This window comes from Sturnus vulgaris, chromosome 3 (assembly GCF_052056855.1).
Source record: "Sturnus vulgaris isolate bStuVul1 chromosome 3, bStuVul1.hap1, whole genome shotgun sequence".
Lineage (NCBI taxonomy): Eukaryota > Metazoa > Chordata > Aves > Passeriformes > Sturnidae > Sturnus > Sturnus vulgaris.
In genome coordinates, this window is record NC_142245.1 from 22466276 (window position 1) to 22482380 (window position 16105).

The 16105-nt window shown below is 41.1% G+C and overlaps 2 protein-coding genes across 5 annotated transcripts in view; one reads left to right on the forward strand and one right to left on the reverse strand.

The window, feature by feature from the left end:
- PTPN14 (protein tyrosine phosphatase non-receptor type 14) overlaps positions 1-12836 on the forward strand; it is an 89862-nt gene extending 77026 nt beyond the window's left edge. The window contains exons 17-19 of the mRNA XM_014876875.2: positions 826-1060; positions 3039-3202; positions 7126-12836. Of these exons, the coding sequence (XP_014732361.2) occupies positions 826-1060; positions 3039-3202; positions 7126-7254 (528 nt within the window). The 3' untranslated portion in view covers positions 7255-12836. The remainder of the gene's footprint in view (positions 1-825; positions 1061-3038; positions 3203-7125) is intronic.
- The window catches only part of SMYD2 (SET and MYND domain containing 2), a 30399-nt gene continuing 25912 nt past the window's right edge, over positions 11619-16105 (reverse strand). For 3 of the 4 annotated variants that reach the window (XM_014876878.2, XM_014876879.2, XM_088161184.1), the window contains one exon: positions 11619-14636. In XM_014876878.2, the coding sequence (XP_014732364.1) occupies positions 14556-14636 (81 nt within the window). In that variant the 3' untranslated portion in view covers positions 11619-14555. The remainder of the gene's footprint in view (positions 14637-16105) is intronic. The other variant, XR_015802196.1, reaches the window with a different exon arrangement.

Consider the following 16105-nt stretch of genomic DNA (forward strand, 5'->3'; position numbering starts at 1 on the left):
TTGAACATATGCCTGTACTGCTCTCATACTATACTTCCTAACTTTCTGACACTCAGTTTGGCAAGTGCTGAAGTGAAACAAGCAGGAGCCCTCCTTCCCCCTGCTTGGGCCAAGCCAAACAAAGATGTTTCCATTGGAATGTGAGAGTGCTCAGCTTGCTCCTGGTTAAAATGACAGAGATTTCCACACTGTCCAAAGCCAATTCTGTATCCCATCACTCTTATCAGCTGAAAAGAGACCAGAAGCTGTTGTTTCCATAGAAGTGTCCATTTAAAAAAAAAGGAAAAAAAAAACCAGCAAAAACACTCCACAACTTTTTATTCTTATGCCAATCAAAACAGTTAATTCCTATTGTAATCCAAGAACTATGCGCTATGTTGTAAAAACTGGCACGTGTTGTTAACTAACCCTGCATTCGGCTTTATGCCTGGCTGCTTTCAGCAAACGCAGGGAGTAGCAGAGCAGTCAAGTCACTGTCCAGTTTCCAAGGCTGATCAAGAGCAGACACTTAAAAACTTCTGAAGAGATTCTCCTTCTATTTAAAGGAGAGTCTTCCCCAGGAGGAGAATATTTACAAAGGTGCTGTAGGCAGTAGCTGTCTTTCGTCATGAGACAAGAGTCTGCAAGTAATTTTACACTTAAAAATATTACATGGCTGAGAGGTTTAAGTTTTAAGGGGTATTTTCTTACTTTGAGGGATGCTCCTTACTCTTGCAGTGCTTTAAAATAAGAATACTTGGCTTATCCGGACAGTTTTATGTTCTTTGTTGGTAGAGAATTATAATTGCAGGAACTAATGGCTTTTTGTCTTGGTTTGTTATCAAGGAGGGAGGAAGGAGTAAGAGCCATCGTTACTGGCCTAAGCTGGGCTCTAAGCACAGCTCAGCCACTTACGGGAAGTTCAAGGTGACCACCAAGTTCCGCACAGACTCTGGCTGCTTTGCAACTACTGGTCTGAAGGTCAAGCACCTTCTCTCAGGACAAGAGAGGACAGTGTGGCATCTGCAGTATACTGACTGGCCAGACCATGGGTGTCCAGAAGAAGTCCAAGGCTTTTTATGTAAGATTTCTTTATTTTGCATGATACATCAAGAAAAAGATTGCTCACACTGGATTCAGTTCACTGTACCTAGTTACAGCTGGGATTGATATCAAATGATTGTTGCTGTGGTGTACACAGGCCTCAAATGGGTTATACTTTGCTGCAATTTGGAGAAAAAAATGTGGAATTCCAGAGGTAGGAGCTGAGGTGATTAGCAGGAAGAAAAATCGAAGGCAGCAGCAGTGCCAAAAACTCAGGAAATTTTTAAAAATAGGATACTTCTGCTGGCTGATCTGTCAGTGTAAATTGCTGCCATTTCCCAACTACCTAATGAATGTAGGAGATAATAGGCTGTATGCAAATGTGTTTAGAAAGGTCCAGGTGAGAGGGGATCAGTTGCTATTGAAGTATGGTGCATCTTCTCCAGTTTTCCTTTTTACAAAAGAGCAAAGGGCTCTATCACACATGCAGTAGGTCTGAACTCACTGCCACCCTTGTAACCACATGTACCCAGGCAATGCTTAAGGGCCTCCCCAATTGCATATGGTCCTGGTTCAGGCATCTCTGACAATTCAGCAATTATATTCATCTGTAATGTCTTAAAAACACTTCCTGATTCTTACCAAGTAATAAGCACTCCCATATTAAGTAATAGGAATTAAACCATTATTTAACTCAAGACACATCTCTGGCACTACAGTAGGGAATGATGCAGAAATCTTTAAATTACCACTGAAGGAGTCTGTACATGGTGTACTGATGTGTGGGGGAAGCCTGCCCTCTTAGTTCCTGAAAGCTTTGCAGCTGCAGTGTAGCTCTGTGGCAGCTAAGTCCTCTCTCAGGAAGAGAGTTCTACATTAGTTCTACTTCAGTCTTGCCACAGCTACACTCCTTTAATGATGCATTCTCCTTTGCATGGTAGGTGCTGGATGTAAATAGTGCATGCTCCTTTCCCCAGATCTGTCGCCAAGGCAAAAAATAAAAAATGACATTTCAGCTTCAGCAAATAAGTATCAGAGAATCTTTCTTCAAGGAAAAGCTATTGCCCAATTTCTCCTTTGTTTCATACTTTGTTTCTCCTACCAACCCCTGTAGCTGTGGTTGGGCATGGCAGTAATTGGAACCTGATTGTCCCCATTTCCTCTCTCCCATTGTTTGCCACTACTTAGAGTTCCATCTCCCTGTGTGCATTAAAATGCAGTTTTTGTGATGTTGGTAGGCTACCAGCCTCATCCTGCCTGTGGGGAGAGGACAGCTGGGGCTGCAGTGCCCTGACCGAGGGTCAGAGCAGGAGAGTTCAGCTCAGGTCTCACTTCCCACTTGGAGTGCTGAGAAGCCAAGTGAGCTTCCAGCATGTGAGGTTCTCAGCGTGGTCTGACAGCAGGATGTGTTGAATGATGCTAGGACAGCCACACAAGGCAGCTGTTCCTGAGTCCCGAGCTTTCTGCAAATGGCTTCAGGGAAAACAGTGCAGTGATCTCCCAGAAGAGCTTGTAGCTATTGAGAAACAAATCCTGAGCAGAGGGTGGGGGGAAGATTCTGTCACAGTGTAGAAGGGAGAAGGAAGAGAGGAATCAGGGCAGATGGACGCTCGCTTCCCATCTGATACTGGCTTTGACAGGCAGTAGTTTCAGTGGGACTTAGCTGTTGTTTTGATCCCAGCCTGCTAATAGCAGGAATTGCTGTAAGTAATGTCTAGAATCATCTGCTTAGGGGACCTGGAGATTTGCAAGGGGGAAAACAGAATTTAATTTTTTAAAGAACTATTTAATTTAAAGGAGCACACTCCCAAGTAATAATTGACACCCAGCTGGTACTTGCTGGATGCAGTGCTGTTCAGTGCACCCTGGCCAAGATAATAATTATGTTGTAAAAAATGTAAATTATTGCCGCTTTGACAGAGAATAACTTTTCCACATTCTTTCCCCTTCCCCTCCTAATTTTTACATTTAGACCTGTAGGTGTTTGCAACCTTGCCTGCTTTTTCCTCCTGCAGCTTACTTGGAGGAGATCCAGTCGGTGCGTCGGCACACCAACAGCGTGCTGGACAGCAGCAACACCTGCAACCCTCCCATCGTGGTCCACTGCAGCGCAGGGGTGGGGAGGACTGGAGTGGTGATCCTGACAGAGCTCATGATTGGCTGCTTGGAGCATAATGAAGTAAGTCTGCTTCTTTTTCAAACCCCGAGCTCGCCCCTTGGCTGGCTGGCTCCATTTCTGAGGCTGAAATTAAAAGGCATTGAAGTGCTTTCTTTCTACTACCTTTGTGAGCAAGTCAAGGACCTTCAATGTGACAGGCAGAGATTCCCCATGGCAGAATACTTGCTGCAGTTTTCTGTATAGTTGATATTATGCATTTTTTATTAGAATTATTTTAATACATTCAAAGTTAGGGCTTTCTTCCCTCTTTTAAGAATTTAGTCTAATTCATACCTGTATTTAATTAAAAGTCTAGAGACAATGCATTTACAAGCACTACCTGAGAGAGGCTAGAGAATAATGTCCTTGTTCTTTTAACTAAGTTTTCTGCTCTCTGAATTCTCTCCTTGGGCTCCTTCCCCTGTCGTGTAATCTCACCTGGAATAAAACTTAACTGTGTTTTAAGAATAAGTGTATTTATGTATTCGTGTGGGGAATAGGGCTTTAGGATTTGCAGCCAGCATTAGAAGTAACACAGTCTGGAGTTAAGAACAAGAACCCCAGTAGAGCAACCATGGGTAGCAACTTAATTTTCATCTGTCACTGGAAAAGTGTCTAGGAAGAACATCACATCTTTACTAACAATGTGCCACAGTTTTCATGACAACTGTGGAAACCAGGGGTTTCTTTTGCCAAAGAAAATGCTTAAGGACCAAAGCTGCTTGTAGAGAAAAGAATGCAGCAAGAATAACAAATAGATATATATCTTCTGCCCCTCCCAATAATCAGCCACTGTGTGAGTTCAGGGAAGACTGAGGACTCCAGCAGCTTATCATTCTGGAGTTACAAGACCCCTACAGATCCTGGGCTCAGATCATCTGGGACAAATATCCTCCAACTCTGCTTGAGCCTTGCCAAAGGGGCAGCTGACCTGTACGTCTGTGTCACAGCTGATAATTTCTTCTTTTGCTTTTTATTTGGGGGAGAAAGGGAAAGGAGGAGGTATCTTGGCCAAGAGATGGCCCACAGGGATGTGCCTTGGGAATCCAGCAGCCTCCCAGTGCTGACTGCTGCTCAGTAGCTGCTCTGGTGTGGGGCAGTGGCTCCAACTCTTGACCCTGCTTGACTTTCCTGATGTAGTGATGCATGGAAGTGACTGCTCCTCTTGTTCACATAGCAGCCACAAAATTTCTGCATGCCAGAGGAATGCTGGGGAGTAAAAAGAGCCATCCTGAATTTCTTGTAAGCATAAGTGCAGCTGTGTCTGGTTTACAGCACCCTCTGCATGTGCACAGAAGCTAACTCTACGGGTTGTGCAGCCACCTCAGTTTACAGAAGTCACCCTTTGGGCAAAGAGTAGCTTTGACACCTCAACATCTAAGCATGGGGGTGAGCCTTGACATCATTCATAGGAGTTTTCATCAACCTCACTAGGACCTGATGGTAGTACTCAATAATAAAGGATTTCTCTGTTGTCCCTTAATTAAAGCATTATTTTGTCTTGATTAATAATGCAAATCATCATTAACAATAAATAAAATTTTCATTAAGGGCTTTGTTTCTCTAGATTGCACCAAGCTAATGTTTTTGTTTAACTAACACCTAATTAAAAAAAAAAGAAGATTAAAAAATGTTGAGTGTTTCCAGTTTGTGACAGATTCTGCACAGAGGAGTTCCATTTCATTTGATTATTTTGTAGTAGAATTGGTTGGGGTTTTTTTCTGAAATAAAATTACTTATCACTTAAAATGTTGTCTTAGGAACTAGTTTTCCAGTTCCACAGAAGTGCCCTAGCAAGTAAATGCAAGTAAATGTATTAATACCTTAGCAGTGAAGAAAAACTGGGAGAGAGTTTGAAAATTTTGATAAAGAACATTTTGGAAAGCCTGCAGCAGTGCTGGAACAAAAACGAGAACTCTTGAGCCTGAAGTTTCAGGTTCAGGTAAAAAAGCATGTTTAATCAAATTCTATACAGCTTCAGTCACTGTGGCTTCTGGGCAGTGGCTGGTTGAGTCTAAAGCTGTATCTCATTGCAGGGATAGAGTTTCAGTAACTGCAGCATGGCAAGTAAATGTCATATCATTACATCCTTACTGCTGTAGACACATAGTACAAGAAAGTAATTGAGAACTTGCTCTATCAACTTTTAGTCCAGACTTGGCACTGGGACATTAACTCATGATTGCATCTACAGCATGCTTTCACATGGGAGGTCTCTGGTTTGGGAGGCAGAAATGAGTAGCATTTTTGTTTGTTCTGTTTGCAAGTGCCAACTTAGCAAAGCATGTGGTGTATTTTTTTTTTTTTTTAATGTGCATTGTAAAGAAGGTGAATTTAAGGATTCTCCTTACCTGGAATCAAATACTAAGCTATAAAGAGCAAGGCTGAATAGGCAGGATGGGGTTTTCTTCCATTTCTGAGATAAGGCAAAGCCATCTCCATTTTCAGGAGGTGTATGAATCGCTGTGTGCCCACTAAAAACCAATGAGCTGTCATGCAACAAAAAGCTGAGAAAGGAACATTATGTGCAGCTCAAGGCTGGCCTACATTTGTTATAATTGTTCAGGTGAGATCTGCTCAACAAGGACCATTTCATAAGCATCTGAGTCTACCGGGAGGCTTTCTCCAAGTTAGCCAAGTTAACTGGAAAGAGCTTCCACTTTGCTTTGCACCTGTTTGATAATAATATGGCATTACTCATCCCAAATATTTATACTCATTGACTCTCTAGTGATGTCCTTTTATAACAGCTTGTTGGGGTATGTGGCAGAATATTTGGCCTTGTTTTCAGAAACTGATAGCCTATGAGTTAATACTTGTTTACATGGAATGGAGATTCTGAGTTTTACATACATGGACAGAAATGGATATGCAGCATGACTTTTATTTTAAACTTTCCAGGAAACTTCAGATGTGCCTGGAAGCAGATTCCCTGCTCAGTTGGGCCTCCAAGGGTTAGCAGCAATCTCAGTCAAAAGACTTGCTAAGTTCCTCTTGGCGTTTCTGCAAGCAGGCATTACAAAGTGCAGTTTATGTCGTTGCCTGATACAGTAACTGTTCTTCAGTTTTATATCTTGAACTGCTTAAGAAGCTCCTCAAAACCAGTGTGTATCTTAGTGCTCACGTTTACTGCTGCCATAGAAGGTTTGTGTCCCTCAGCTTGGCTCACATTACATGCTGTTTGAATTTGAGCCTGGCAGGCTGAGCTTCATGGCTCAACAACTTCTCAATAGCTCCTCATGTACCTGTTGTAACAGATAAAACACAACAGCATCATAGGTTTTTGGCTCCCTAAATGCCAGAAATCTGATGATAGCATCCTAGTGAATGTGCAGTGATTTCTAATGCTTCACCTCACGGGCCTCTGTTTCACAGAACTCATTTGCAATTGAGTTCAGACCATTAAAGGCTGCCTGTGCATGGGGTTAGGGCTGTGCCTTCCCAGTAGATTTCCCTATCTGTGCCTACTTACTGTACTTTAGTTCCTTCTGCAGAGCATTTTCAGGGCACACAAGTGAGTTTCTTTTGGGTAAAACTAAGCTGGAAGATGCCTTCTTGGAGAACCCCTAATACATCCCAGTGGATATTCAGTACATGGCAACAAACTTATGCTGGCCTGGAGTCTGCAAAACACATATTGTGGGTACTGGGCCCTTGTTTCATTTTACAGACCTATTTCTCCTGGAGTGTTGTTTGCTAACATACGCTTGGCTGTGGCAGATCAGATGTTGGAGTTTCTGGTCTTTTGGTGGCAATAAATTCCCTTCCCCTTCAGTGAAAGGATCTGTATCTTTGCCTGCACATTTAATTTTGTCCACAGAGCCTTTGTCTTCTATAACTATAGTATAGTTCCCTGTGTCAGATAAATGATATTTGAGACAGTGATTGCCTGATTTCATGAACCCAAAACTTTATGCTTTATTTTTTTTGCCTTTGCTTTACAGAAAATGGACGTTCCTGTGATGCTGAGACACCTGCGGGAGCAGAGAGTGTTTATGATCCAGACCATAGCCCAGTACAAATTTGTCTACCAAGTGCTCATACAATTCCTGCAAAACTCGAGACTTATTTAATCTTTTCAAACATCCCAGACCCAGCATTGTGAATCTGACTGAACGTTACTGATGAACAAGGGGAACTGCCTTGACAACACTGTGTGCATATATTGCACTTTTTAAAGTTGTCTTGAAAGTAAGGAATTATGGTTCTTTACTAGTCTCCCATGGATTATTTTATACAAGATATAATTTATTTTTCTTGGAATAACTTTTGAATTACTTTAATAACTCATAAAACTTATAGTGTCCTTCAAAGTGAACCACATTTGACATGACTGGTCTGCATTGTAACATGTCTGTAAGGAAAACAATCCTTTGTAAAGGTAGTTTGCTGGCTTTTGTTTTGCTATACAGCTTCTGAAACCTACAGTTATTTGGCAGTGGGCTTTTTCTCACGTCAGGACGTTCTGGATCCGGTATGTGGCTTCTCTGGTAGAAACAAGACCTGCTAGATGCCAGCTACAGCTCTATGTAAGTGGAAGCTGAGGCTGCACAGCACGGAGACCTGAGCTTCTGCATGTGCAGCCAGGCAAGTTACAGAGGGCTCAAGCACAGGACATTGTGAGGACAGAGAGTTTTGGGTGCTAAACTGTTCAAATTCCACAAGAATTGCCGTTTTAGATTAGTCCTTGAAAAACATCCATATTGTATCTTTTTAAGGAAGCCTTTTGCTGCTGTGTGCAACCCTTGAAGGGATTCATAAGAAGCAATGTAGGGTGAAGTGCAGTGACCTATAATAGGCTGCAGTCAGTGACTGACTTTCCAATAACTCTGGTGGTCTGAGAGTTGAACAGCAGAGGATTTTCAAGCAAATGTATCTGGAAAAAAAATCCAAATCAAGCACCTTCTCACAAATTACACTGAAAGTATTATTGCCTTACACCCTGTGTAGAAAAGGAATCTCATTGAAGTTAGGCATCTCCAGTTGCCTTAGTCTTCACATGTGAAGTATTGTTGGATGGTAAGAGAAGGAATCAGGCTAGAGAGGAGCCTTGCAGGTCTCTGGACTCAACCCTGCTCACCCCACTGCTGGCTTTAAACTTGGATAGGTTTCTCCAGGGTCACATCCAGTTTCAGAATTCTCAAGGGTGAAGATTTCACGGCCTCTCCGGGCACGTGATGCAATGCAGTTACTTTGTCCTGGTGAAATCACCTTTCTCAGTATCCCTTCCCCAGATATTTTTAATATTGTAATCCTACTGTTGCTTTTTGTTGCATCCCCACCTCCAAACCCTCAATAAACAAAGGCCAAAGCCTGCAAGCACTCTTAATTTCAGCACTAAGGGGACTAAAATTAGTGGGGAGCCTACACTAAGGTTGTGTACCAGAATGTTTCTTGAATGTTTTTAAAACTGCACTGTGTTGATTTGGTGCTCTGCAATACCTAACATGATGACAGAGTTTCTGGTGAAGACTTGTAGTCACCAACAAATGGAGAGGAATTGTTTTGCTGTAATATCCTGACCATGTTCTTTTTAGGTATAGTTGAGTTTTCAGTCAACTTCAGTTTTCCTCTTATTTTTTCTGCCAGTGCCAACATATCTCTTGTTAAATTAGCAGCAACCATTTAAAGTCTTTTCAGCAGCATCTGCATGATAATTGCAGAGAGATGCTTTATATCTGGGAAAAAAGCCAAGGAATAAACCTTGAAGCAAAGTGTATTAAATTAGTTATCTCGTTATAACTTTTTGAATAATTTCCTAATGATGAATTAAGTTTGAACTCAGAGCTGTCAAGTCCCATTGCTCCACTTGAATGTGAGAAGTAGAAAATCAGGAGGGAAAAGAATCTGTTCTTATGTCTTATTATTCAGCTGCTCTTGGCTGAAATGTGTATTTCTGCTGCTACAGTGAGCACAGGAAAGTTATTGCATAAGAGTGTGAAGAGCTGTGTTTGAAGGGGAGAAAATTAAGCAAATGTTTTTTTTATGCAAAGATGCATCATAGGTGTCTTAGAAAAACATTAATTAGAAAAAGGCACAAAAAATCCTTTCCAAATTAAGTCAGTGCCTATTAATGAGCCAAATAAGTGGCCATGTGGTAAACAGTCATTTCCAATTAACTCCTAATGTGGCTGGTATGGTAGATAGAGGCCAATGTGAGTCACTTTTTCCCTTTCATTGTCAAAGAATGGTAATTTTAAACTTCTCCTTTCATCTGACTTCAATGTATTTTTCCCTGCTAGATTTTATCTTGACTAGATCTGTTAATATCATAAGTGAATTGGGCTGCTGCATGTCTTCAGAGGTTCCTTTCCACCCCAGCTTACAAGCAGCCCTCAGCATGCTGATGTTTTATGGTTGAAATGTGATACAGTTTTGTAAGGGAAAAAATGAACCTTCTCACTTTGAACCTGTTGTAGTTTTATCAGGCCAAAATTGCTTGGGCAGTATTTCCTAACCTTTAGGGAGTGACAGGAAAATGCATTTTGCATCCAATTTTCTTAGTCATAGCAGGAATGAACACATGAGCCTTAAAGCAACAGCGCTGTTTAGTTTCTGTCCAGCAGACTTTTAAACAGCAGAACCCTTGAGGAGAAAAGGGCAGTTCGGAGTTGCTGTTTGTTGTGTTGCATGTTTTTTAACATCAAAGCATAACAGTAGTTTGAGACCAGTTTCATCCATTTGGAGTAAAGTCTGGATTGAAAAATCTCACAATGATTCATCAATGAATGGAATTTTGACCCAAGCAGTCTTTTCCCAGGGCACCCACTTTGCAGCTTGGCATGTTCAGCCTACGCTCCTTGATGTTTTCCAAGAGAGAACTTGCAGCAGATGAGTAAGTCTGGCTTGGGCATCCGTTGTGTCTGTTTTCCTTTAGTACACTCCTCATCTCTATTTAAAAACCTTTGCCTTTTTAATTTCAACTCTTACCAACTGTAGTATTGAGGCGCTGGCAGCAGCTTTTAGGTTAAAGTTATGGTCTGAGCATTTCATGCTTCCCGTTGTTCGAGCAGGGATGGGAGAGATGACAGCTGAGTTGTGACACTGCTTAGTGCTGTGGGGATCCTGTTTCTGTCCTCCATCAGACACACTAGAGGATGGTGGGCATCAGCTGCTCAGGTCCTACTTGTTTCAGGTCCTACAAAGGCTTGTTTTGGCACCTCTTGTCCCGAGGAAAGATGAAGCTTGTTCCCATAAACATTTTCCTATATAGGCATACAGAGATCCTAAAGGCTCAGCCTTATTAGAAGTTCCCTAAACTAATTTTAGCTGGCAGATGACACATCTACGAGAACTTACTTAACCTATTGCCAGCATAGTCCTTGAAGCATGTTGTGCATTTCTATTCTACTTAATTAAATCAGCTGCCTCAGCTACAAATATTATTAAATATTTGCATGATTTCAAAAGCTGGGTTTTTTTAAATTACTTTCTTGTAAATAAACAGAAATGCAAATGGCAAAACATAAACTTACTCATTCTTTTCCAACCTAAGTGCTTCAATTGTGCTTGTCATTGTCAGCCAGGACATTATTTTTTGATCCAGTACCTGCTATGTCTGTGCAGTCCACAAGCAACTTAAAAGAGATGTTGATGGGCAATCTTGTACTTGGATATAGCACGGAAATCTGTAGGGAAAATTGGGCAGAGCTACTGACAATGCTGCATTTCCAACAGGCGACTTCCCACCGGTCTCTTGGGAGGAGATGATGACTGAATTAGCTGTTGCCAGCCTTGCTAACAGTTTGTGGTCTGTGTGCTCACAAAGTGGAATCATCAGGCTGATCTCTGCTGTAGCAGCTCTCATGCATCACTGAGGGAGGTCCGAGTTAAATTTTGCTGCTTATCTTCGTGGATAAAAAACCGCTAGGGTGGCAGCCACTGCAGGAAATAAAGGCTGCATCACATTTGCAGGAAAAAACTCCTGAGCTGTCCATGAGAGGAAGGACTGCATGAAAACAGCCTTTGACCACTCTTCTACAAAATGAATATAAAGCTGCTGATGTATACTTCAAGACATGGAGTTTGGGATAGGTTTTGATGCTAGTAAGAGAAAGGCTGTAAGTCCAGAACCCCAAAAGCAATTGTCCCCAGCTTGTTCTTAGCCTTCTAGAGAGCTTTTCTTGTAGCATCTGGTGCTAAGGGATCTATAGATGCCATCTAAGTCTTTAGAGAGAAGGACATTATACATGCAGCTGCTTGCAGGGACTGGGACTTGAGGAAATGGCTGTGGGGCAAACAAGATGGAGGTATTAACCATAAATAAACTATTGTTAGATTGTGAAACAAAACAGTGCACAGGTCAAAAATAGCAGTGTTTATATAAATATTTAAAGTAAATAAAATTAGTCAGTGTTTTTGGAGTATCTTAGATTACAGTTCCATTGGTTTCTCTCTGCTGTTTTTTGGATGGCATTTCTCTGAAGTTTTTTTGCCTGTGCTTTATGTGCACCCTCACCAAGAGTTTCCCACACTCTTTTAACAATAGGACTTTGCCTTTGGAGAGTGAACTGGAAATCAGTGATAAATAGGAGCTTCCACTGGAGAATTCCAGCACTATGTAACAGTGAGGGAAGGACTACCACTGATTCACCTGGGTAAGGACTCAGTGTTGGACAGTCAGTTCCAGGTATTTCAGGGGTAGTGTTCCTTGATTAGGCAGGGAGGCAGAAAAGAGGAATGTTTCCCACAAACTGTTTCCATGTCAGGTTAGAGGGCACCCCCTGACTTAGACAGTGGCTGGTAGTTGAGGAAGAAATAGAGATGTGTCTAGAAAAGGGTGCTCAGCCCCTCTGGTGCACCTGGCAGCCAGTCCCTTAGGGGCTTCCTGAGGCCAAAGCTGTATCCTGTGTCACTGTGTGTAGTACCTACTGATGGATCCATCTTCCATGAATCACATTACCTTCTCTTTAGGAGCCATTTATTCCTCTGGCCTTCACAATGTCCTGTGCTGGTGAGTTCCACAGCTTATAGATGTAATGTATGAGAACTTCCTTTTTGTGTATGTTAAATAAAAGTATTTTCTTGCTTCTCCTTGGTCTTTAAAAGAAAGCAAATCTGTACTGCCAGAAACACCGGCAATAGGATGTTTATCTTGTTGAGGTTGTTCCATATGGAAAACACATTTTCCTCACTAGTAAAGTACCTTTCTTTGGTTATTTTACAAAGGAAAAAGTTTACACATGCAGATGACGTTAATATTCCCATATGTTATTGTGTGGAATGTGTTAAATGAGATAACATGTTTAAGTTTTATGTCACTGGATTTTACTGTCCTGTTTTACTTCAGTATTGTGATGCCTCCTGTTTTATTTGTTCTGTAATTCTGTATCTGACAGTTTAGCACAAAACAGTGATCTAAATCTCACCACCTCATTGTATTTACACATTTTGTAGAGAAATGAGACATCAGTTATGTGCCCTTCCTGCCCCCAACCCCTCCTGTTAGGGCTGAATGGCAGAACTATTCTATGCTATTGAAAGCCTTTTAAATAAAAATCTATGCATGCTATTTTATATTCTAATGTATTATTCATATCAGTACATAAGCTTATGCTTGTCAGTTTTATCTTGTGTATAGAACTGATTACTTTTGACAGTATTTTTGCACTGTTTCTTTTCTTTCTCTTTTTATAATAAAAAGTTCTATCAGCATTAATTGACTGCAATAATTTTTTTACCCCTTTCACTGCCTTTGTGTAAATAGTGTCTTATATGCTTCTGCAAATGTGAGAATGTCTTCAGTCTCTAAGGTTTTTTTTGGTAAGGCTGTCCTTCATATTCACAGTATACAATAAACCTTTTTTTTTCAATGAAAACAGTGTTTGTGTTCTTTTCTGTACCAGCTTAAGGAGTTTGTATTTTCACCTACACTGCTTGAGTTGGTTTCCCGAGTTAAAGTGATAGGCACAGCCAGGGCCACAGCGAGCTTTGAATAACTTTCTGTAAATAGAAATCCAAGTTTCACAGGGGCAAGGCTCCCACTGGTGCCTCATGTTCAGCTAATCCAGTTCTTTGGTGTTGAAGTGTGGTCGGGGCTCAGACAGCCTTGCTGAAGTAAAGGTATTATTGCCCAGAACAAGAATTTATTTGACAAGACAAGGTTAGGAAAAATAGTGAGATAGTGCCCTCTTCCTAGGCTTGGCTGTACTTAAATGGCCTTGGCTTTCTGGAATTGTAGATCTGGTGCAGTTTTATGTACTTCAGCAACAACTGCTGGCTGGAGAGCAATGAAAGATTTCAGCAAAATGAGCTGACAAACCCTTGTACGAGCAGTTTTATTTTTAGAGCAGTGCTTACAAGAAAGAACACATCACCCTTAAGAACTTCATTGTATTTTCTTTCTCATCATACTTTATAAGCTGTGAAAACAGTAAGGAATGGGCAGGTAGTTTTATTATGCACCATATTTCAATTTTGATGCTAAAAGTTTACAGCTACACTCTTTCCCCCCCCCCATCCTTAAAAGCAAACTCTTGCCATTGATCTAAATGGAGGGAAAAAATCCTCTTGCTTTTTATATAGGTAGAGAAAGCGAAGCCCTGGACTTTTTCCTCAGTGTTCCTCTTCCTCTCTTAAAAATAATTTCTAACATATTACAATAGTTGCAATCCACTGGAGATGAAGGTATGGTTATAAGGAAATATGAGCTCTCCTCGGCACTAACTCACTTTTAACTTGTAAAGGAGTCTAAAAAGCCAGAAGTTGCACAGTTCATGTCTTGTGCAAGCCTTCAAGCTCCAACATCGGTGACAAATTGAGCTCTAGGTCTTCGCTGTGATGAATCCTCATCTGCCAGGAGCAGTGATGGACCTGCAGATTAACTGGCTGAGGGAACATTGGTGGGCATTTCTGTAAAATGTACAGAATCCATCACCCCATTTCCCCTCTCTCTCAATTAAGCCACTGCAAATAAAAATGATGCAAGAAAAAAAAGAAATGGGTACTAAACCACAACAGAAAAAATAGGGCTTTTGCTATTTTTTCAGATTAAGCAAAACTATTTGGGCAGAAGGACCTATCACAAAACCATTGCACCCACTTAAGTGTACAAGTGGAACCAAGAGGGGCCGACACCACTTTATTTACTATACGCAAATAAGATCCACACCAACATCCCTAAAGAAAAAAAATGGCCATTTTTGCACATGAGCCATCACAAGGCATAACCTTTAAGAAACCATGAACGCTTCCTTTAAAAAAAAAAAAAAAAAAGGCAATTGTAGATGTGTGGAAGCTTGGCCTACGTGTGTTTGTCATTCCAATTATAGGACAGAACTGTGTTCATACTCTACCGCTTTTCAAAGTGCTCCTCAAGGTTTCCATAACAAGGCTTTTTAAATAAAGGTTTGAAGGATTGCATAGATTCAAAGGCTCAGTGGTCCTCTAATTCCTTTTTGATCTCTGAAATGTATGGATGATCTTTCCCATGTGCTACTTCCATGATAGCAATTGCCTATGAAAAGAAAAAAAAAATATATTCACACAATTGATTCATATATAACACCAGGCTATAAATACTCTCTTTAGAGGTTTGAAGCAGTCTGACACCTCTAGCTACTTTTTGTCCCCTTGTAGTCATAAACCCAGTAGGAAATAAAATGAAATTCAAAACTAAGTAATAAAGGTTTTATATTCAGAGAATACATCTTTGATCTTAAAGGAGCCCAAAGCACCTTTTAAAATTATATTTCTGACAAAACTACTTTGAATGCAACCAGCTCCAGGACAGAAAACTGCAAGTGCGGTGGGTAATATTCCGGTAGAGGACTTAGCCAGTATCAGAGCGAGCTCAGCTCCTACCAATTTATCCTTGAGCTGTCAGAGACATGCAGGCCTAGTGCAGGACTAATGCTAAGGCATTTCAAATTTGAGCCTGTAAACCCTCTGCTCCTTCCAGGGGCTGCCAATGGTTTAGGAAGGAAGAAACTTCTTAGGCAGAAGTGAAATCCCATAAGATTTGGACAGCTGCTGCTGTGCCCAACTCCCTGGTGTTTCACCTGCAGCCTGCTCCAGGCCTGATAGGGAGGATTGCAGGCAGCCAAACCCCTGACTGGCACCTTTCCTGCCCTGGAATGTGTGCAGGGGCAAGATTTCCACTTGAGAAAAGATGTGATAAAAGGCAGCACTAGAGAGAATTGAGAAAAAAGTTCAGTTTAAATCCGAGATGTTTAAAGGCCACCAGTGCTAAGATAGAGCAAGGAATTACAGTATCCTGGCCCTCTGAGTATTTAGTAATTTCATCCTTGGGAAACTTTTATGCTCTTGTATTTGTTAAGTCAGTAAAACAAGGGCTTTTGGTTCTACCTCAACAGTGAGAAACGACTCCACCCCTCCTCCTGCTCAAAAAAAGAAAGGAGGACCTTCTGGATGAGCTGCTCACAAACTGACAGGGAACAGTGGGTTTGCTTTTCCACTAAATCCCAAACATCAGAGGCACTTTGGGCAGTTCCTGTAGACAGCTTTTGGAAGTGAGTCATTAGAAAATGTTTGTGTTAGGAAACTAACTATGCCAACAAATTTACCTCACAGTTCCCTACCCCCCGTCCCATGCTCCTACTGGCACAAGTCCCATTTCTACTCAAGGGTTTAACATCACAGTGAAGGAAAACCTATGCCAATTTCATACTAGGGAATAGTTAAATTTGAGAGCACATATTCTTCTAGCATTTTTCACCACGGTTGGATGGCACTGTTATTTGCTGGCAAAAAACTTGCCAGCATCTAAAAAGCAAGAAGAAATAAATATATTGTGACATTCCACACTGTCATTATATGCTACAGTAGTCACTGATGCCTAAGAAACGAAAATTTCTGTCCAATAACTATAGGGGGAAATAGTCAAGAAGCATAGTATAGACTAATAAAAAATAGCAGAATAAAAAACTAAAGAATAAGGCACAGACTAACAAAAAGGAATGAAGA